General features: G+C 38.4%; 3 protein-coding genes and 2 long non-coding RNA genes across 8 annotated transcripts; 1 reads left to right on the top strand and 4 right to left on the bottom strand.

Moving 5' to 3' along the window:
- Positions 1-1222: 1222 nt before the first annotated feature.
- On the bottom strand, positions 1223-7396 carry LOC103953447 (la-related protein 1C). Its single transcript, XM_009365180.3, has 6 exons — positions 6515-7396; positions 5582-6095; positions 5357-5504; positions 5155-5245; positions 2594-2665; positions 1223-2385 (listed from the first exon to the last, which is right to left on the bottom strand). The coding sequence occupies exons 1-6, from the start codon at positions 7049-7051 to the stop codon at positions 2152-2154; spliced, it is 1596 nt and encodes a 531-aa protein (XP_009363455.2). The 5' UTR covers positions 7052-7396; the 3' UTR covers positions 1223-2151.
- A 3465-nt stretch (positions 7397-10861) lies between these two features.
- LOC125468305 lies at positions 10862-13270 on the bottom strand. Its single transcript, XR_007259920.1, has 3 exons — positions 12911-13270; positions 11568-11637; positions 10862-11197 (listed from the first exon to the last, which is right to left on the bottom strand). It is a non-coding gene; the product is annotated as an uncharacterized LOC125468305 (long non-coding RNA).
- A 555-nt stretch (positions 13271-13825) lies between these two features.
- On the bottom strand, positions 13826-14788 carry LOC125479306. The gene is made up of 3 exons (XR_007259921.1): positions 14273-14788; positions 14109-14178; positions 13826-13960 (listed from the first exon to the last, which is right to left on the bottom strand). It is a non-coding gene; the product is annotated as an uncharacterized LOC125479306 (long non-coding RNA).
- A 3-nt stretch (positions 14789-14791) lies between these two features.
- On the top strand, positions 14792-16687 carry LOC103953445 (histone-arginine methyltransferase METTL23). Of its 2 annotated transcripts, none has more exons than XM_048588482.1 (6): positions 14792-15034; positions 15125-15211; positions 15831-15881; positions 15971-16064; positions 16224-16257; positions 16380-16687. In XM_048588482.1, exons 1-6 carry the CDS (start codon positions 14834-14836, stop codon positions 16549-16551), a joined length of 639 nt encoding a protein of 212 aa, XP_048444439.1. In that variant the 5' UTR covers positions 14792-14833; the 3' UTR covers positions 16552-16687. The 2 variants fall into 2 exon arrangements, with proteins under 2 accessions (XP_048444439.1, XP_009363453.1); XM_009365178.2 differs by having other exon boundaries at positions 14803-15034; positions 16173-16257.
- A 155-nt stretch (positions 16688-16842) lies between these two features.
- On the bottom strand, positions 16843-21373 carry LOC103953444 (peroxidase 64). Of its 3 annotated transcripts, none has more exons than XM_048588476.1 (4): positions 20893-21373; positions 18314-18462; positions 18029-18217; positions 16843-17606 (listed from the first exon to the last, which is right to left on the bottom strand). In XM_048588476.1, the coding sequence occupies exons 1-4, from the start codon at positions 20912-20914 to the stop codon at positions 16959-16961; spliced, it is 1008 nt and encodes a 335-aa protein (XP_048444433.1). In that variant the 5' UTR covers positions 20915-21373; the 3' UTR covers positions 16843-16958. The 3 variants fall into 3 exon arrangements, with proteins under 3 accessions (XP_048444433.1, XP_009363452.1, XP_048444425.1); XM_009365177.3 differs by lacking the exon at positions 20893-21373 and having other exon boundaries at positions 16843-17353; positions 17444-17606; positions 18314-18550; XM_048588468.1 differs by lacking the exon at positions 20893-21373 and having other exon boundaries at positions 18314-18550.
- Between the last annotated feature and the right edge of the window lie 460 nt (positions 21374-21833).

The raw sequence follows: 21833 nt of genomic DNA, 5'->3' as shown, positions 1-21833 counted from the left end.
GAGTTTTTAAACTTAAACTCACTCATTTTGTTTCTCTCCCTCCTCCCCTCTCACTCCAAATCTATCTCTCTTTTCTTCTCTCTCCTCTTTTTTTTATATTGATTTTTTTTTTTTACCATTTTTGTCTCTCCTCCAATCTGCTCTCTTCGTTCTCTCGGTTATTTCCCTTGCTCCTTTTCCTCTCTATCTCGTCCGATCATTTCTCTTCTTTCTCTTTCCTTCAATCATCTCTTACTTTCTTTCCTCCTCTCTCCTCTTTCTCTCTCTCCTGCTACCCCTCTTTTTAGATCTCTTCGTCTAATTTAAGTCGTAAGAAATTGTCAACCAATCAAGTTTTTGAATCTGAAAGAAAATTGTTTTCAAGAAATGTTTTGAGAAATGATATAAATTTTCAAATAGGATACCAAACTGACCATAAGGCTCCATCGTTCTCCATTGAGCACCACCACAAAGATTGCAGCAGCAAATCAAAGAAGCATGAGGAAATTCACATTCCGCAAGCAACAATGCCAAAAGGCAAACAACGGGAAGCTGGTGGTGTGAACTCCCGATTCGGAATTCTACACATCTTCCGATAGACCAGCAACTAATCGCGGTAAAGAGAAGTGGATGCAGATCAAAATTGATGTTGGATCGAGGAGGCATGGAGGCAAAGGTAAGAATCAGATTGATGAAAAACATGGAGGTGAACGGCATCAGGGAGTGGAGGACGGAGTTTGGAGCTAAGGACGGTGAAATCAAAGACAAGAGCAGTGTAGGACGGAAGATAGGAGAGGGTAGGGGAAAACACAAGCTAAAGCAAAAAGGAAGAGAAGGAGCAGGGAGTTACCACCGATCCTAGTCATAGACATTGCCGGCAGTTGCAGAGAAGTTACCGGAATGGGAATCACTCAAACAAAGGTGAGAAATGCAATCATGAGAGAGGACTGTAACCACAACGGGAACCAAGATAAATTGAAATTCTTTGAAAAAATAATTAAAATAATTAGAAACCAAATTCTAATTGCTAAAATGATCAAAATCAAACATTGATGACAATCGATTACATATTTGACAAAATAACGATCAAATATAATCAACATACTGAAATTTGATCATTTCAACACAGAAAAAACTTTTTCCAAAAAAAAAAAAAAAAAAAAAAAAAAAGGTTTTATTTTTTGTGGATAAGAAGCAAAACATGAGCTCAAGCAATTGAAATGTAAAAAGGACTACAAGGGAATTAAATAAATACCATCTGGTACATTTAGTTAAAAATATAAAATATAATCCAATGATCCAAAGCAGGTCAAAGATCCCACAAGAGCTCCAAAAGTGCAACAAACATGAACAACCAACCCAAATCCAGTTCCGACCTGGACAACACTCACCGGTTTGTTCCACCAGGAACTATTTATGCACTAAATCCTCAAATGCTGAAGATTCATAGAAACGTATACATTATGTCAATTTAATTCTAAATATATAATTATATGTGAGAAAATATCAAGAGAGATCCTCTTCCCATCGATAACTAGGCCAAATTTTCTGTAGCACCATCCAGCGGGAATCCGGCAAATGCCACCCTCTCTCCCCTCATCACGCGGAGGCAAACCCCGAACACCTTCATCATCCATCCATCCATCCATCCATCCATCCATCACGCTCAAAAACACATACTCTCCTCCAGAAAACGGAGGTTGTCTGACCCCAAAGATTGTAAAAACCAGCTGAGGGGGCAGTATGGGGAAAAGACAGCAAAAATTTCCCCAATAAAACACCAACCATGCCAACATAAAATTTAACAGGAGTTAAAAAACCAAAACAAAAAAAAAACAGTACAGGAATCCCAATAAACTCATGCTACTAGCTTGAGTTGTCAACGTTTAGCATTTTTTTCCTTCCCCAACTAGTCTTTTGCTTCTGTTCCTCGATGGTTCTCTTTTTCCTGATTTTTGTTTCTTTCTATTTGCCAGGCGAGAAAGCGCGTTTCATCATGCCAAGGCAGTAGTACTATTTTCAAAAAAAGAAAAAGAAAAAAAAAGAGAAAACTAGATATTCACCAGCGTGTCTTTTAAACCTCTCTTCCCACAAGTTCATTTCTCTCCACGAGTGCGCATCGTCAGTGCACATCCATGCCTCATACTCTAATTTCTTGCCGAAATAGAGCGATCAGCACCTGCTTACACCGAACTGACCTGTTCCATCACCACTAGACGGCTGCGGCTGATTATCGTTCTCAACATTGTTCTTAGTGGTCTTCTCGTCCAGTGCAATACTTTGGATATGAGCTGACAGCATATCCGGACCGGAGTTTCCAAGGACTTGAGAGCCTGAGGCATTTGGAGGCTGAGCAGCTGGCATTACCCATCTCTCCCAATCACTACGCCGCCTTATTTTATCACCCTAAACACCGTCACAGCACAGAGCACAAGATTTGGCATCTTATCAGAATGTCATATAACACAAAACAAGTAACACTTTTAACTGTATATTAAGGGCTGGGTGGGACAGAGGGTGCTGGAAATGAAAAGTTGGAGGAGGATATTTAATACCAATACAACGATATTTTTTTCTTCTACATGATTACATAAATTATGGGTTCAAGAATTACCTGTACTTCCACAACAGTTGACATTCTCATAGCATCCAGTATAAGCTGAATGTTGTCTGTCAAACTCAGAACCTGAGAAGGAAATAAGAAATTAAAACATTGACATTCTTATAGCATCCGGTACAAGCTGAAGGTTGTCAGTCAAAACAGAAGGGCTTGGATATAGGGATATTACGGAATTTTTAACCTTCGATAGGTTCCTGCTTAATCACATACATAAAACTACATTTTGTCCAAAGGTCCCTATGATCTACCACAAATGGTTCTTCTGCAAAAGTCAGGTGGTATTTGGATTGTTGACCATGTTCTGATGGCTGCTTAACTTGGCACAAATGGAGAAGCTCTAAAATGCAAGCCAGTTATTATCCACACAAATACCACATTAACATTTTCCCTTTTGCAACTTGACAAAAAGATAAGAATTATAATTTTATTGCAGAGATGGTAAATGTCCTTCTTTGAATTCTTACAGAACTTGAGGTGAATAATTGATTCATCTAGTAACTAAAAGTGAAGTGTCATTTTTTCCCAAAAAAAGAAATAAAGATGCAATTCTATTAATTTATCTAGAAAGTGAGATAAAGTTTTTATATTAAATGGATATTTAAATAAGTGAAGGATTGAATACACAAACGTATTCATCAATAATATTAACTTTGAAACCATGATTATAATTCCTAAATATACATTTTTTAAATCTAGTGGAACATTAAACAAGTAAAGCCTGAGCAGCAAACTTAGTTTAAGTAGTTTGCTCAGCAGTACAGTTGAAAATGAAATAAAACTGGCACAGAAAGTAAAGGACTTAAACCTAAATTTTTTTAGCAGATGTTGAAAAGTCTGCAACACACACCTCTGTTAAAGTTTCATGTACAAAGACATGGACAACAGCGTACAAACAGCAAAATAAACGACTAGAAATACGGCTTTCGTAGAGAGAATTACAGCCTAAAGTAAATCACCAAGAAGCATATACTTGTTACTAAGGTTCCAAATTGTCAACTTTGATTCATTCTTTCACCAATTATACTACCTAAGTTTGTAGTAGGATAGCTACACAAGAAACTAGTTTTCTAGTCTACAGACCAAAAAGAAAGACAAATTTTACGAGATATAACATTGAAGATGTGAGTTTTCTATCCAATTAAATTTTGATATATCTGGGCTATGAAGTAAGACATGGGCATAAATTTTATATTTCTCAATAGATAATAATAGAGAACAGACAAAGAGTACTATGCCAACATTGACCCTCTTGACTATCTTATTAGTCATCCATAATTTTATTATTAAGTGTTTCTCATAGTGCTATTGCAAGACTGGAGTGAACAAGAACAACAGATACTTCTCCACGTTAATTCTTCTTTTCCCATTACAAACCCAACGAACAGAGAAGACACAATGAGACAGTTATAATCCAGTCTGTTCTCAAGACACATAATATGCAATCTAGAAACAAAAATACCACAATGAGCATTCTAGATAATGGAAGTAAGTAAATAAAGAATGAAGCACATTGTAAAAAATTGATTGGAACCTAGTATACAATGTCAACAAATAAGATGTCAATGGATATTAAGTAACTTCACCACTGATTACATGCGTCTGACAAAGCCACAGGAAACTTAGGTTTGTTGGTCACAAAAGGACCATCCTGTAATTTCACAGAAAACAAGACTCGTGCCAAGCCGAAGGTGTAAAAGGGTTCACATGGCAAGTTCATGTGGATCAGTAGGAAAAAAGGGTTTGCTGAGTTGGATGAAAAATATTTTCAATTCTTAATCAAAATATACAAATGATACATAAGGCATAAATTACCTAAAGTAGTACATTTGGTTCCTATTAAACTCAAGACTCTTATAAAGAGTGCATTCACAGCAAACAAAGTATTTAGGGAGCCTAAAAGGCTTAAAACACAAAGAGAAACCAAGCATCAAGATGACAAAAAACTTGAGCAGGAGACTGACACCACCTCAGACAATAGGAAAGAACATCAAACAGTGCAGGATGTCCTTAAAATATTGCCTGCTAACAAATTTTTGCTGTTGCACATCAACATTTGCTTGATACCTGCCTATAGCTTATTTTCATAAATCTAAATCAAGGTATATATGTTTAATAATTTCTTACTTCAAAACATGTACATATTATCCCATATCAATGTAAAGATAACCGAAAATAACAAAGAATAGCATCCCATACAGCACCACAGGACAGCAAATAAAGGTCGACTGAAAAAAAGGAACAACAAACAAAGTGCTATTATACTTGGTATAAACTGTATGTAATATTCCTTGTGTTTTTATTTATTTTCTCGTTTATTCATTTACATTCTTTAAATGTATAATTCAAAGTGCTTGATCGACAAATCCCAATGACAAACATAACCTACACAACACCAAGAATTGCAACAAGTGAAAAACATAAAAGTTAATCTTGAACATATAACATAAATCTGTATGCATAGATACACACAAATATGACATGTATATGCAACAAAAGACCAGATCATTACCACAATAACTAAAATGCACAAAGAAAGATTTCCCAAAAAAACTCACTTTTTTGAAGCCTGCTATTAATTTAATACGAACCCATCCCTGGTCATCCATGTTCCGCCTCAAGTATGTATCTTTAATTAAATTGTCATTACTGCAATAAATGAGTATGAAGGGAAAAAAGCAGTTAAAGTTTCAAAGGAGCTAAAAGGGAAATGATGATTAAGGATCTTTATGCAAATAAACACAAACAAGAAAGGAGTACCTGAAATAATAATCTATCTGATTAATGATTTTAGTATGCAGCTGAGGATCTGGAGCAAACATCATGGGATGTCTCAGTGGTGCAACAAAAGGTACAAGTGGCTCATGCGGTGAATGTGTAACATATACCAGTTGATGAGGTTGCATATCTGAAAACAGAAACACATTAGAATAAAGTTGCAAGTTAAACGCATACAAGTTCAATTTGAATATGCCTAGTGTTTACCAAACCCTATAGGACCACCAAAAGCCCTCATCTGCGGCTGGTGAATAAATTGGGCAGCATTAGGTGGTGGTGGTGGTGGAGGTGTTTGGTGAGGCCTCATCATCCTAGGGACACCTCGTGGAGAATGCATGTGGTTGTCTCTATTGTTAAAATTTCTATGACTGTTCCAATCTTGATTTCCACGGTCCTGATCCCGCCTATAGTTGTGAGAACCTTCTCCACGAGGATGTGAACCAACATTTCGGTTCCTGAAGGAGTTACGTTGCTGCGGATGATCATTATTGCTGTGAGATTGCGACCCAAATGCATTTCTATGGGTATGCTCCTTCGGAGGTGGGTTACTTGAAGGCAGTTCGCCACCTTGACCAGCAGATGATTGATGCTGGGAAGCACCACCATTAAAGGAGGCATTTGCATTATTTCGTTTCATCGATCTCTGGCGCGTAGGTCCAGTATGGTTTGGAGTAGAAGGATTCCCTTGCTTCGGTGATGAGATAGTTGTGATTCCAGTTCCCTATGCCAACCACAGCAAGTAATATAAATGTACATATGCACATAGAACGCAAACAATCCAACATACTGAACATCAAATAATACAAGGTGAATCATTTTCTATAAATAAATTTTATTTCTTAATGTCTCAAACAACCAGAACCAACTCTTCATTCCACATTTTCCTTCACTATTTCAATGCATAAGAATCTTTTGATTACCCATTTACCCAAAAGTTTTCGTTTTAGTTAAAAAGATTATGCATCTCAAAATTTATCAGCAAACCACCATTTGAATAGAGAGAGCTAATACTGCATTTTTTTATTATAGTAAAATTCAACTAAAACTTAGCATATCAGCGAAAAACCAAGTGTTATAGTTTTATTCAGTTTCCAATTTTCCCAGCAACCAAACAATAGCAGAGCGATTCAAGAAAGAAACCTGCGGAACGGAGACAGACAACAACGAGGGTTCTGATACACCTTTGAGAGATTCAGAAGACGATTTGGTGGAAGCCCGAGCCGACTCGGACAAGGCAGGCCAAGACACAGCTCCCATTACAGGCCCAACCTCGACAGCCCCATTAGATGGCTTGTTCCAAGCTGGCCTCTTACCCGCATTGCCGTTATCTGATCCCTCACCCACCGACTCCTCCACCGGCGGAGGAGAAGACGAATTCAACTGAGGAGCCGAGTTAGACTGAGTCTGATTAGCCGAAAAAGAAGAAGGAAGGGGAGGAGGTGCCGCCGCAGCGACAGCTGGCTCAGTCACAGCCGCCGATGGCGACGAAGGAACGGCCGCGATCAGCTCAGATTCGCCGCGGACGATTTGAGTCCAAGGCGACGAGACTGCCCTGGTGGCGCGCCGCGATTGGGTCGGGCTGCTGACACTCTCGCCAGCGTTACGCGGCGACTGCAAGGGCGGAGACGGCGCCGTTTCGGGGTTGCTGCTCTTGTTCGCGGCGTTAATCGCAGCCATAACCAAGAACCAAACAAAAAGGCTAGGGTTTGCGTGAGCGGCGATAGATACAGTCGGCGAGTTTTTGATCAACGACGAGACAACAAGGGCAATATCGGAATAATAAAATAGAGTGATCAAAATTTCTGAGCGATAAGGGTTTCGAACAATGTGCAAGTTCAAAAATTAGGGTTTCCAAAGATTTGGGCCGATCGGGATCGCGGAGGAGAGAGAGGGGGCGGAGGGAGGGAGGAGAGAGAAAGGGGAGGAGCGAGAGAGGAGTCTCTGGAGATTTTATGGGTGGTGTATTTGTATTGTTTCTTCTCGGCTATTGTGCCTTAGTTGTGCTGCCGCGGTACCTTGGATGCGCAGGTTTTAGATCACCAGAAGATTACTTAAATACCCCTGCCGCGTACCCGCGGGGAGGGGCTGTGTTTGTTTAGGTCATCAAACACCTGAGCGACATGGGATTCAGAATGTAATTACGACTGTGACTCCTTTAGCTTTTTACTGCGTTTACTTTTACCATTAACCTACCTTGCTTATAGTTACAGTTCCACGTGGAAGCAACTTTGTGCTCCAATAGGATTCTGCCATGTGGAGCGAATACAGCATGGAATATAGATGTTGCTTTTTGGGGTGTATCTCATTTACATCTCAAAATTTGGTAACACATCTTTACTTTAATATCTTCCTAATTTAAGAAGATGATTCCCGTAGGGGTGTCATGTTCTTGTCGATCTACAAGTTGATCAACGTGTAGAATTATACGTAATTCAATAATTTATATTATTAATCATAAAAGTATGTAAATTTCGAATCAATTTTGTATTCATACCATTTTGAAGTTGTTTAATGTGTCGCGACTAAAAATGTTACCCCTCAAAATTGGAGTCAACCTTATTAGATTCAAATGAAAATTGAACGCCTTGTTGATTGGGCTCAAATTACTCTTGGGCAAACTTGACATATTCAATGTGACACAATGAGCCAACCAAAATTACATATTTTAAATGTGGGCTTCAAGCCGCTCCAGCCTTTTTCTCTTTCGCAAGAAGCGCCCCCTCCCCCCCCCCAAAATCTCAGCCATCGCTGTTGACTCCTTCCTCTGGTTGGGGTCGGCCGGCATCCCCTTGCTGCTATCCTTTTCTTTCTCCTTTCTAGCCTGTTACCCATGCCCTTAAGTCCTCATCCTTCCCTCTTCGCCTCTTTCTCTCTTGCTGCATCCCAGCTCGCTACCCACACCCTTAAGTCCTCCCCTTTCCCCATTTCAAGCCTTCCTTTCCATTTCCTTTTTCTCCTCCTCTTCTATTTTTATTTTTTCCCATGGTGCTTTATTTCTGATTTGAGCTTGTCTCAGATCGGAACCTTTAGACACCTCTCTTGCTTCGATGCTTCTTTCTGTCACATGTCCTCAACTACCGACCATTGCTACTCAGCCCCGGGTGCTTCTCCTTGGCAATGCGCTTAGGTTTTGGGTGGCTGTTAAAGTGCATTTTGCACTATTTGGTAGGATTATGGGAGCGCTCACTGCACAGGTGACTCGCTCATCCCCATTTTCCATTGATCCAGTTGCTTTATTTGGTTTGTTTTCTTGGTGGTGGTGGCCTTGCGATGGAGGCGCGTCATATTTGGTGGTGGCTGCTGGTTTCCTCTTTAATTGTAGGGTTTATGTTGTATTTACTTTTTCTTGCTCGGCTTGTACTTATGTTATGGGATGCCTTTTGAGCTATCTTTTCCTTGTACTAATTTGTTTATTTAATGGAATGGAAGTAACTTAGTTTGACCAAGAAAGAAATGTGGGTTTCAATTCCTTATGACCCAAGTGACTTATAAATTGGTGAAGTTTCGAACTTGACATGCATGGGTAGTAGACTACATGCAAAAGGGTTGTTGAAATATCTCCACGTGTTATGTTGTCAATTCATTAATAATACAATGCGTATTTACTCATTAATACTGTGTTTTATATTTTTCTTATTATACGTGAATGAATAATAGTTTACGCAAAATAACTTTCAGCAAACTCTCAATGAAAATGTCACATGGTTTTCAGGTTTCGTGGTATATAATACCATACTTTTTTTGGTCAACAATGTACTATACACGTTATGCCATGTATTTAAATCCACTTCAACCCTTGCCCTTAATCCTTATAAAATCTCCATAGTTTTTCCAAGGAAATAGAAAGTTAGAAACTAGAGAGCAAGAGAGGAGAAGAAAAAAATGTCCAGGGACTAGGTGGAACCTCTACTTGTTCCTCTCTTGGACATGGAAGAGCTCAAAAGCTGGCCGTTCTACAGAGCTATGATAGTTGCCACGCTGCTCTTCCTCTCTGTCGCATTTGCCACGGTCATCGGTCACTAGAAGCATGCCGCCCATCTCTGGTAAAATAAAAAAATCACAGTCCATAATTATACATATTAACTTTGGAAATGTTCTCGTGATTGTTAGTTAGTACTTAGTAGGTAAGATAGAACTTTCATAACATAACATTTGAAATACTATATAACCATTAATCTAGTCTGGAATTTCATTAGAAATGTTAAAGTTTTAGCTCATGAACTAAAAAATATATTATTATTTTTTTAATGTTCAAGTGAAATTAGTGGTAGAGGAATTGAACCTCAAACACAATTACAAATACTCTTAACCATTTGAATTATAAACCGCTCACAAAAACATTACCTCTTTATTCGACATGTTATGCTACAAAGTTGGCAGTATAATGAGACATAAAACGATATAAATCAATGGTGATGAGTTTATAGTTTAATTGGTAAAGAGCATTCGCCCTTGCACTCGATGTCCCAAATTCGATTCTCCCTTTTCTCAATATTAGTTGTCTAAAATAAAATGAAAAATGTAAATTCACATCTTAGGGCTTTTGCGTAACTTGTCCCAAATCCTTCATAATATATATAATAATAAAAAATAATTCACGTCCATAATGAGTGAGCAAACATTAAGAGTTAATTTTATTTATTTATTTATTTTTAATTGAGACGACCACGCCACTATGTGACGTTACTAATTCACATGTTATAGCATGTCATGTTGAAAAATCACATGAATAAAGTGGTAACACACATGATAGTCATATAGAAAAACTACTCTAAATTAATGTTTAAACACTTTAATATATCTTTAACGCCACTTAGTACTATAGTCTAGTGATATTCCTCTTTACCGGTAAGTGAGAGATTTTAGGTTCGATTCTGACCAAAGCAGTGGATATTTTGGGTTGGACCATTTATTGGAGCTCTGCTAGCAGCTGCCTATCACCAACATGTTATAAGGGAATCGGCTACTAAAAGCTTGGGATCTTTCGGCAGCAACCCGCCACCCAAGGAGAGTAGCATGCTATATGTTGTCCTGCGGGCTTCTCCCTTTGTTTATTTACCCACTTATTACTTCACTAGTACCTGTAGTTTGTTTTTGTCCAGAAAACTTACCCATCACATGTTGTGTACACCTCTCTGTCGTCGCATATCACTGATTATGTGATGGGAGAGACATTGAGAGGTGTATACAACGTGTTCCCATGGGAGTTCCTATCGTTTTTCTTAGGGGCATTTCAAGTAGACTAGACATATTCCAGTCAAATCCTCAAATAACAAAGACAAATTTGGGTGAAGCCAAGTCAAAAGCACTCTGCTTGGCTTATTTTGTTACGTTTTTAGGACTCCAAAATCACTTGTTCACAAGTCACAACAATGACAGATCCTGTAATGTCAAGCTCTTAAATCTAATTCAAACAAACTTTGATTCATGGCCAATGGATAAGCATTCACGATAAACGCAACAAATAACAATGATCCCTGATACCTATATGCAAAAATTTCAATTCTCTATTGATTTCTCTCTGAAGACAAAAGTAAACGGCCAAAGAATCCAACTACAAGAAACTGGGATTGTAAAAGAGAAGGGAGCTTGAGTTTGAGGTGATTGCTTTACAGTTGAAATGGGAAAATTATAATGGCAAAAGTATGACGGGGCAAGGAATGAACTCAGCAAGCACGTTTGCATCGATATGCTTGGAGTGAATAGCTTCCATGCTTATGACAACTAAATCCAAATTCAGGTCGTCAGCAACCTCGCTGATGATGGCTGTCGGCTTGTTCCCTTCCACAAGTCGCTCTAACAGCTTGCATTCTTGGAACCCACCTATCAGTAAATATAAAGGTTAAAAATAACGTTAGTGCCAAATTTGTTGTTATGTGCATACAGAAATTAGTGAGTACATAAACAACCAAATTGTCTAAGAAGTATAATGATGTAACTATAATTTCACACACCCTATTTAACATGCCCAACCTTGATATTCACCAAACACCGGGGTAGGCACATGCTGGCCGACACCCGAAGGTGACGAAACCATGTTAGGATGCATGAGAACCAAAGAATATAAATAGGAGTTATGAAATTAAATGTAATTAATGTGCAAATGAGGAACGTGTTCAGAACATACAATTAACTAGAACATTAAAATAAAAATAAAAATACAAAATTGAATGAACAAAGGAATGGGTCCTACACTGAGAGGACTCGGAGATGTCAATGCTGAAGTGCCTTAACGCCGGAATGATACGCCTTGATTCTAAGTCCTGAGAGGATGCAAAACAAACATGAGCAGACCAAGTTATATATAAATAATATTGAAACAGTTATTCAACGTACTAACCCCCAAAGTTTATGAAAACTCAAAGGCATAATATGTAATAGGTTTTTTCCGAAAACCCTAGGATGCTATAAAATCTTTTATAAAATATATCTCGTATATAATGTGCTAACTAATGGTATCAGCATCGCCCATACGCACAGATTAGAGCCCTACATGCACCTGCCTGAAGGCAATATAAGTATCATCTCCCATACGTACAGAACAATGCCTTACACACGCCCGCCCGAAGGCAATATAAGTATCATCGCTCGTAGGAAGAACAATGACCATTAGCTAAGCACATAACGTTGAACATAATCTTTCCAACATAAATACATACATCTCAAAAGCATCTTCATAGCATATAGTCATCTATCATATATACTACAAGGAAGCGTAAAAACATGTTCATGAATAGTATATAGTCATCTATCATATATACTACAAAGAACATAAGTTCGATAAAGTATAATATTCCAAAATATTTTCAGTAAAGCATGATAATCATAAAATGTAAATCTAATTTACTCATAAAAAGTTTCATAAAACGTAACCATTAAATTATGTTTTTTATGTGTGCATTTCTACTCTTAAAACATGCATTTTAGAAGAGGTCTACTCACAGATACTTCGTCCCTGAAAAGCCACAAAAACTAACAAAGACGGAAATACCACAAATAATTGTTCCTAAGCACATAAAGGGTCCAATTAATAAAACTCTAATTAAATGATTGAATTTGAGAAAACGGATATAAAAAACGGATCGAGAACGTCGAAATTAGCGTAGGAAGAGACTTGTCAGAAACTCGAAAAAGTCAGGTTGACTTTTGTCGACGGTCTCACCGGGTCAACGGCCGGGTCAGGTCCAATCCGGTTTGGGTCTTGGGCTTAACAGGCCGGGTTCTAAGGCCTAAAGGCCTTGGTTCTAAGGAACCGGGCCGCAAGGTTCAATGGGCCGAAGGCCCGTTTCACACGGCCTGAAGGCCTAGTTTGGTTTTGGGGTTCTAATGGATCCGGGCCTAGGGTTTGGGGTTAGTAAATTGGGCCGGTGCCAAGGCCCTAAAGGCCTGGTTGGGGTTGGGTTTTCAGGCCTAGCCCGTTTCTTGCCGGGGAAGAAGGCCAGAGCCTTCCTAGCTCCGGTTAACTGCAAACCAACTCCCTAGGGCACGATCTAAGTATCAAAATGAAGAGTGAGACGAGGGGAAGAGTTTTCTTACCTTCGATACACTGTGGAGTGGCCGGCGGTGGCCGTGTTTAGCTCGAAAGTCACGAGGGTTCGCCGGAGCACTTCCTGGGTTTTTGGGCTTCACCGAGCTTCATAGAGACGAGGAGGAAGGAAGGGAAGTTCTCGCGAGAGTGATGGTAGTGGTGCCGTCGCCGGGGTGCCTCGATTTGGGTGTTGGGTGCATTGGGTGTCGCCGGGAAAAGGAAAGGGAGAGGGGTTTGTGAGAGACAGCTGAGAGAGAGAGTGTGTGTTGACTTGGGGGAGGGGAAAAAGAGATGATAGACTGCCACGTGGCAGCCAAGGAAGAGTGGGGAACCGGAGGACCAAAACAGAGATGGCCCCTTGGGCACACCATTTAACACCAAAAATAATATTTTAAACAAATAAAATCCAACTCAAGTGAAAAAAACGGGAATAACATTCCGTGAATTACGGTTGTCACATTATTCTCTTAAGTAGTAAACTGTCAGCAATCGGATACAATATTCTTACAACACAATCATAAATATTGGAGCCATCTACGACTACGAGGCCAACTTTCCCAGATTCTTCTCTTGTACTTTCAAGCGTTTTTTGACAAAAATAACCAAATTTAACAAGATTTGATGCTTCATCCCTTTCCTATTACTTGAACCCCCGTCAACCATCAGAATTACCAACTAGAAAAGCATCGCTTTCCTCTTCTTTTTTTTCCCTAATGAAATACGACTCCTTTTCGTTGTCATTCTGCTCCATGCATGTTTTGATTCAGTCAGCAACATCAACACATCAACTTATTGTGAAAAATTGCATCTTATTGCAATACACCGATGAAAACTCAATCGACATAACTGAACCGACACAATCATAAAATACCTACGTTTTTGTTCTCTATTAATCAATCAGCTCTAACATTTCACATTCCCTTTCCTCGATAAATATTCAAAGTTATAATATCAAATTCCACATGAGACAATACACAAACCTTCAGAGAGATGCCAGCGGATAGTCGAAAGCTGGGTTTCGTGTTGCGGCAAAGACTCCTTCTGCTGTTCATCGATCACTGCAAAACAACACAAAGTTCTATATTCCTACACTACATTTACTGAATCAATTCCAAAAAGGTCTGTACAGTAACGAAAAGCACTATATATAAAGCTTGGTTTCGACACCGTAATACACAATGTAAAAACAGAGAGAGCAATTCTCACCAGTAAACATACCCACAACCGTAATGCCAGACCCATACTTCTTCGCCAAAGCAGCAACAGTAGCTATAGCCTGTACAAAAAAGAAAAAATCAAAATTTTTACCTGGATCATCACACAATGGCAGCCACGACAATTACCCACGTAGAAAATGAAGGACAAATTACCTGTCTCGTGCCCTCGGAGAGATGTGGGTTCCCGTCGGTGATGGGCAGCAGAAGATGCTTTGAAGTTAGTGAAGGCGTCCGCAGCTGAACCTGCGCCGACGGCGGAGAACTGTAATTACCTTTATGCCCTGGAATTAGGGACCTTGACAACAAGGAGAGATTGCGAGGTTTGAGAGGAAGAGAAATGGAGGAAAAAGAAGGAGCAGGAGGAAGAGGAGGTTTCAGAATCGAAGTCTTTGGGCTTTGAAGTTTTGAGAAGAATGGATATTGGGTGGTGAGCAAAAGCCATAGGAGGGCTGGTCGAGCTCCGAGTTGTCGACTTCAGCGAGTTCACTCAGTGCAGCAGAGGAGGGAGGAAGAAGATTGGGGCTGCATGCTTCGAGAAAGGGCTATCAAAAATGGCCTTTAAAAATTGGTTTTGCTTTTGGGTTTTTCGGATAAATTTCATTGAGCCTTTTAAGTTGGGCCTGTGGGGATTTAGTAGGCCCACATTTGACAGAGGCTTCTCCAACCCATTTCGTTCCCTTACCAGGCTTACGCTGCGGCAGCAACTACCTAGTTATGGAAGGAATTGACTCGCCCGATATGTCGACGGTATCGCGTCATCGTTTCGGGGACGACTCGGAAGAACCGGCCTTCTCCGTCTCCATCATCGAGAATATGAAGGAAGAGTACGGGCTCTTCGTGTGGCCCTGCAGCTTAGTCCTGGCGGAGTATGTTTGGCAACAGAGATTGCGCTTTTCGGGAGCTAGCGTAGTCGAGGTAGTACTGTCCGTGTTAATCCTTATCCAGGTTTAATCTAATTCCTGTGTTAGTAATTAATTAACTAATCATTTCTGGGTTAGTTTGCAGCTTGGCGCTGGAACTTCCTTGCCCGGTCTGGTTGCCGCCAGAGTTGGTGCTGACGTCACTCTCACCGATGATTCGAGTAGATTGGAGGTATTGAAATTCCATTCACATTGGCTGTTTTCTTAATTTTGATTACTTGCTAATACATAATTAGTGTCTAATTTTTTTATTTGCTTAAAAGCTCATCGTACTTTTTACGATGGTTGGAAATTATTAGGCTCGAAAGTGTGTCGTCCGATTTAAATTGAGGGAGGATTGGATCAAATAGCTTTGAATCGAATGGTAGGGGGAATTTGCAAATTTTAATGAGTTTAAGGTCCTATTTGTGCGAAGATAGCCTAATTTTCACTCGGTGATAATTAAGAGAGCAAATTGGCACTTGGAAAATGTTATGTTGCATATTATTTAACAAAAAAAAACAAAAAAACAAAAATGTTATGTTGCCTATTAGTGTTTTCATTTGTGCTTTAAACTTCATCCGAAATCATTTCTGTTTTTCGTCAATTTTGATTGTTTTATTTCCAAAGTATGATTATCGGTATGGATGGCTGTATTGATCTCAATTGAACCCTCAAATTGATAAAGAATCTTCGTCTTCTTTACTACTTTAGTTAACTAGACCGGACATTGTTTTTGGTTCTCCAATAGATGTCTCGGACTTTAAAGGCTATAGTTAGTGGATAATGACATTGTTGTTTTGAATCTGCAGGTGCTGGACAACATGAGAAGAGTGCTCGACCTTAATAAACTTGAGTGCAATGTAATCACCATCAACAGGCTAATCGCCGATTCTTATTTGCACATCACCTAATTAGATGATGTTAATTTTATCTCACTTCGATTTTTCAGGTAATGGGATTGACATGGGGAGCTTGGGATGCATCAACGTTCAGCTTACACCCCAAATTTATTCTCGGGGCTGATGTATTGTATGATGCTAGTGGTAGGATTTTTATCGACTTTGATTTTTATGTTTGACAATCTGTTTTTTTGACATGTCCCCTCTATCGCTGAACTTAAGCTAAATTAGGATTTTATTCTCCTTGGTAAGCCTTTGATGACCTCTTTGCCACCGTGACATTTCTGCTCCGAAATTCTCCAGGGTCAGTCTTCATAACAACATACCATAATCGAAGGTATTTTCACCTGCGTGTGCTTCTAATGCTGTTCTAACTTTATAACTGTAGTATGCAGTAGTGCTGTAAATGATCCTCTTTCACTTTTATTAGACTTTGAAAGCACTTCTTGTAATATGCAGCGGGCATCATCTTATTGAATTCTTGATGGTCAAATGGGGATTGAAGTGCTTGAAGCTTCTTGATGCCTTTTCATTTATGCCATCCTACAAGGCATCCGGGCTAAGTGGCAACCTTCAACTGGCAGAGATCGTTCTGGATAGCGAACAGGCTGAGACAACGGTTTTGCATTAGCATTTTGGGAGTATGTGGTAATTCTGCCACTCTTGCTTGCATTGTAAGTTTAGTCCAGTTGACCTGTATGACCATACTGTAATGAGCATTGTTCATCTCATTAATGAAAAGGGTTGATATACACCGATTTCATGCATTGTTGGGAAACTACTCTTAAGTTTCATACCAGAAAATGTCATTGCCCTTCAACTGAGTACTTCGTATAAATAGTACGATTTTTGTTACAAATTATAACAGAATTTTGTTGTAACAAGATCCTTTCAAACATTATGAAACACAGCACACAAATAATTTCCTTCACAAATCTTTCAAAACACGAAAGTTAATGATAGAGAACCACCTACTTGATGGATTTCCCGGTTCTCATGTTTATACAATCGGCTACAACTAAGCTTGGCGGCCCTCGTTTAATTTACTACCCTGCAGTCTTTCCTGATCTCTTGTCCACCATTAAGGTTGCTCATCTTTATCATAGACTTCACGAAAGCGTCTGAGAACGCTTGGTTTGAGGAAGCAAACTTGGTAACCAAACCTTTAGTCTGTGGAATACTGACCAGAGCTTGGTCCGAAGAAAACAAGCTCTTCCCTTGGAGGATCAACTGGAAGTATGTATTATCAAAAATTGTAGAAGAAGAATCCATTGTAGCACCGGCGTTCCTTGGTCTGTTCTTGATGGGACACGTATTCCTCAAACTTGCAGCAAAGGACGGGCGCAGTGTTGGATCAACGTCGCGTGTGGCATTGAAGTTGTAAATTCTGTTTTGGAACGATGAGCAGTGGGCGAACCCTAGAGTGTGCCCTCCTGCAGATGCATCCGAAGTTACTCTCTTTCGTTTCTTCTTCGATAACTTGCATGTATAAAATAACAGTTGAAATTTTGAGATTAGTTTACCTGAAAGAGCCACCAGGTCATTCAAGGACAGACCTCTCTGAAAGAAGCTCAGCTGCAGTTGAGATATGTTGAAGGTTGGACCCGGCAGTTGCACGCTTTCACTAGCCTTTGATGTTCGTCCATCTTTTCTTCCTTTCGGCACGGCCCAATTCGGACCTCCGGACTGTAGCATTGATAACACCATCAGAAAGTGCAAAAAAAGTATACAGCTATGTTGTTTTACTTTCGGGAAATATGTACAAAGAGAACCGTGAATTATATATGATATAAGATTTATTTGGAAGTGTTTTTAAAATAACTGAAATCGCTTTTAAAAAAAATATTTTTAGGTTCCAATAATTAAGTATTTTTTGCAAGAAGCACATAAGTACTTAAAGTGCTTTTCCAGGATTCACTTATTATTTTACCAAGGATTATTCCAAAAATATTGTCATAAAAAACGTTTTCAATCATTGTAAAAACACTTCCAAATAACTCTTATTGTCTATATAGTGTGTCTAATAGTTCTGTTTTTGATTAAAAGCTTGTAAGGGGTTCTGTTTCGCATATTATGCAACAGATCTCCCATAGTTTCGACAATCTTACTTGCACAACAGCGTCCCTTGCTGCGAAAGCCAAGATATCAGCACATGAAACGACACCAGGGCAGGAAGCCTCCACTTGTTTCTTTGCATTGTCAATGACATAAAACGCATGCAGAGAAATATTTGGTGGCCCATCTTTCTCTGCTTTGTTGCCACTGGTGGAGTTCAACAGCACAGATGCATCACAGCCCTGCAAACAAAAACAAACACTTTTTGAGTTAACTCAATCAACTAATCAATGTGTTTACGCTTTCGAAACAGCTTGTACCAAAAAATATGTATTTACCCTTATGAAACAGTCGTGGAAGTGCATCCGGAGTAGAGCGGCAGGGACAGTTCTGTCGTTGGCTTTCCCCTTCTTGACAGCATTAGAAACAATTTGCTCGACATTGGGACAGCTCTTGTCGTAGTAATTCAAGCTCAGCGCGTTTGTCACTGCAGAAAATACCGAAAGGACGATGAAGATTGAGCTCAATAATGCAGGATTGAAAGCCATCCTGAGAGATTAGAACAACTTTCTTGCTTAACTCTGCGTAACTTTAAGTGTGGGACATAAAAATGGATTAGGGATGGTATTTATAGAGGGAGAGAGAGAGAGGGGATGTTACTAATATGATGGTGACCCTAAATAATGAATTAGTTAAGTAAGTATGTCTAATTAAGAAGTAATTATGGAGGCAAAGGCACCTCACTACAAGACAATTGCCATCACATATTTCTTTTGCACCTTTAAACCTCGACTAAAATGTTCAACGACATCTCAAGTTTGAATCTCTGGTTCTCTACAGATCAAAACATATCGCAAAACATGGTTTATCTATTTTTACGAATCAATTACCATCATCTTGTAAAGTGAACTCGATAATTTTATTGATTTCAAGGTGTTAATGGTCAAACATGGCACACGATTATTGACTTTTAATGCAAGGAGTTAATTATGATGTTAAATAATTTAAATACATGAAGAAAAAAAAACCAGAAGATTCCCAAGAACATAAGGAAAGAGGAGATTCCGCAACGCAATGCAAAAAATTGTTCCAATCCAACAATTAAAACAAATATTCTCTAATTAAAAAATGTAACAAAACTCTTCTGCATGGTTTGGTAGGTACTCCTAATCCTATTTATTTCCTTTCTTTAAAGCCTCGTGCATGCATCAGCATGCTACACCAAACTTCTCAATTCATCAACTCATTATTTTTCTTTTGCAACGGCTCGTATCTGCATTCAAACACGTATCACGGGTTTTCGGGTCGATCCAGAATATCTGGTCCGTGCTTCGGTGTTGTTTTAAATAATTTTGCCGATTTAACGGAAAAAAAAAGGAATGCGTGAAGTGGTTAGGGTTGAGACATCAAAGGTCGTCATGTCTGGGAGAGTCAATTAGCTTGCGTTCAAAGTCTCCAGCTTCATTAGTTATGTTTAAGACATGATTAACTAACTTCCGTTCATCCCAACAACCTTGTCTCTCAATTCTGTTTAGTTATTCTGAAATAATTCTGGATGATTTAGGTGAGCGTTGGATCACTTAGCTAACCTAATTTTAGCAATCTGGGAAATGTTTTTGAATTTTAATCCTTCAAGAAGATTAAAATTTTAAAAAATCTTGGTGTTAGATTGGTTATTGATTTTAGACCCTTAATGTGTACTTAATTCAAATTCATATTATATTTTTGTTTTTATATTTAATAGAATTTTTTTTTGTCAAAGTTTTTATATTTAATAGATAACTTATTTAATGTTATTACATTAAATTTTAAACGTATTATTATACAATTTTATTTAACTTTCTCCAATTAGTGTACCTAAACATCCATATCATAATATATTTTACTAAATTAGTGTACCGAAATGCCCGTACCTAAATATATTATAGTGAATTAGTGACAGATAAGAAAATATGTAAAAAATAAGTGTACCAAAATTCCGTACCTAATTATATGATACTAAACTAGTGTACCGAAATATCAGTACCTAAATATATTATACTAAACTAATGTACCGAAATGTCCGTACCTAAACATATTATACTAACCCATTGTACCGAAATGTTCGTACCTAAATACATTTTTATGAATTAGTGATAGATAATAAAATATGCAAAAACATAAGTGTACCGAAAAATATTTTCTTATATAAGATGCCTACCATAATGAGAATTAAAATTTATAATATTTTCAAAAAATTTAAATATATAAAATTATAAATAAAAAAAGAAACATTGAATACATATGCTGACATTAAATAGAGTTTAGGGACTAAAATTAATTTTTAATCTTGTATAAGATATTTTTCTAAACTTCATTTTATTTAGGGATTAAAATCTAGTTTTCTAATTGAAAAAATAATGGATAAATAATTTCCCAGAAATTTTGTTGCATTGGATTGGGTTTGGATTGTAATTCTGGGACTTAGTGGTCGGTAGAAATCCCAACAACTTCACGGAAACGAGAGATGGGAATATAATACCATCCAAATTGGTTAGGGTTTATCTGTTTGGTGGGTTTAGTTTAGTGCCAGTCCGACGCAATGCGCGCATGTGAAAATTAAATAATAGTAAGTAAACCGGCACATTCTGTTTTTTGTGTAGCAGAATACATTCTAAAATAGCAAACGTAATCATACAATTGACCATCGACCAGATAAAAAAAAAATATCATACAATTGACTAAACCGACAACATTTTTGTTTTTTTTTTTTTTTTTTTTTTGTTGGAAAGAAGATGAAATTTTATTAGCAACTCCACAAACTTACACAACAAAGACCCAAAGACAAATAAGCACATGTAAAAATGGACCTGCCAAGCTAACAAAAAAAGGAGTCCAAACCATGAACAAACCAGAAGAAACCCGAGAAGTGTATTACCACCGCCTCCGCAAAAGTGCATCTCGACCAGCCAAGCAGCGCCACGCCGATCGTATCATCCTGCTGCGAGCAACTCTCCGTTTGCAGCCACAAAGTGAAACATGCATGTGGGAGTCCACGAGCAACGCTGCCAACAAAGATAGACAGGAAGAAAATGGTGGTGTTATGAACACTAAGTCGGTAGGAACACCGGAACTCTATACATCATTTGGATGTGCAACAACAAATTGCGGTAAAGACTGACTGCACATCGAAGTGGATATGGTCTAGGAGAAGGGACGCCGATGGGGTGTAAAGAACAAGGCAAATCAGAATGGAGAGCAAGGGAAAAACAGCATAAGGAAAGAAGGGAGAAAGCAAAGAGAAAAAGAAAGGGACCGCCACCGCGACCTCAGCCGTAGCTAGGGTTGGCGGCTGTAGAATTAAAAACACCCACGCAATAGGTGAAAAGAGCTCTCAGGTAAAGAGAAAGTCTCTCACAGGGAGGCAAAAATATGAGGATGACAACTGTTTCTTTGTAAAGCTGGAAACTGTTTTTTCATAAATTTTCGAAGAAACAGTTGTTGGTTTCACCAAACTTCAACTTATTTATGATATTGTCATCATCTAAATTTCAACTTGAATCACTATTCATCGGTAAAACAAAGCAGACTCATTTGACTCTGAAAACAAAACACTTACAAAGCTTCAAAAACCCCTAATTCGTTCTGCTACAATGAAATGTACTGATAGTAAGTACGTATGTAGTATATCTTTTCACTATGGTTTCGTAGATGATCAATTTATATACAATTACATTGTGCTTCCGATCAATTCGCTAAACACGTATTATTGCTTAACAAGTTTTGACATCCTTCTAGATAATAACAACACTGGTTAATGGACACAACGAGTACATAACACCCTCTAACTTGCCTCAATTTGATAATTTTTAGAGTAAT

The sequence above is a fragment of a genome, unplaced genomic scaffold (assembly GCF_019419815.1).
Source record: "Pyrus x bretschneideri cultivar Hongxiangsu unplaced genomic scaffold, Pyrus_bretschneideri_v1 Contig1, whole genome shotgun sequence".
Classification (NCBI taxonomy): Eukaryota; Viridiplantae; Streptophyta; class Magnoliopsida; order Rosales; family Rosaceae; genus Pyrus; species Pyrus x bretschneideri.
This window is presented reverse-complemented; position numbering and strand designations above follow the sequence as displayed.

Bases quoted from the DNA above. Each gene is read 5' to 3' on its own strand.
- LOC103953445 (XM_009365178.2), top strand. From the start codon at position 14,834: ATGGAAGGAATTGACTCGCCCGATATGTCGACGGTATCGCGTCATCGT. The intron at 16,065-16,172 runs GTAGGATTTTTA...CTCCTTGGTAAG, and splicing joins TGTATTGTATGATGCTAGTG to CCTTTGATGACCTCTTTGCC. The intron at 16,258-16,379 runs GTATTTTCACCT...TGTAATATGCAG, and splicing joins ACAACATACCATAATCGAAG to CGGGCATCATCTTATTGAAT.
- LOC103953444 (XM_048588468.1), bottom strand. From the start codon at position 18,523: ATGGCTTTCAATCCTGCATTATTGAGCTCAATCTTCATCGTCCTTTCG. The intron at 18,218-18,313 runs GTAAATACATAT...TTTTGTTTGCAG, and splicing joins TCCACGACTGTTTCATAAGG to GGCTGTGATGCATCTGTGCT. The intron at 17,607-18,028 runs GTAAGATTGTCG...TCAATGCTACAG, and splicing joins CAAGGGACGCTGTTGTGCAA to TCCGGAGGTCCGAATTGGGC.
- LOC103953447 (XM_009365180.3), bottom strand. From the start codon at position 7,051: ATGGCTGCGATTAACGCCGCGAACAAGAGCAGCAACCCCGAAACGGCG. The intron at 5,246-5,356 runs GTACTCCTTTCT...CATTTATTGCAG, and splicing joins CAGATAGATTATTATTTCAG to TAATGACAATTTAATTAAAG. The intron at 2,386-2,593 runs GTAATTCTTGAA...GACGGTGTTTAG, and splicing joins CAACTGTTGTGGAAGTACAG to GGTGATAAAATAAGGCGGCG.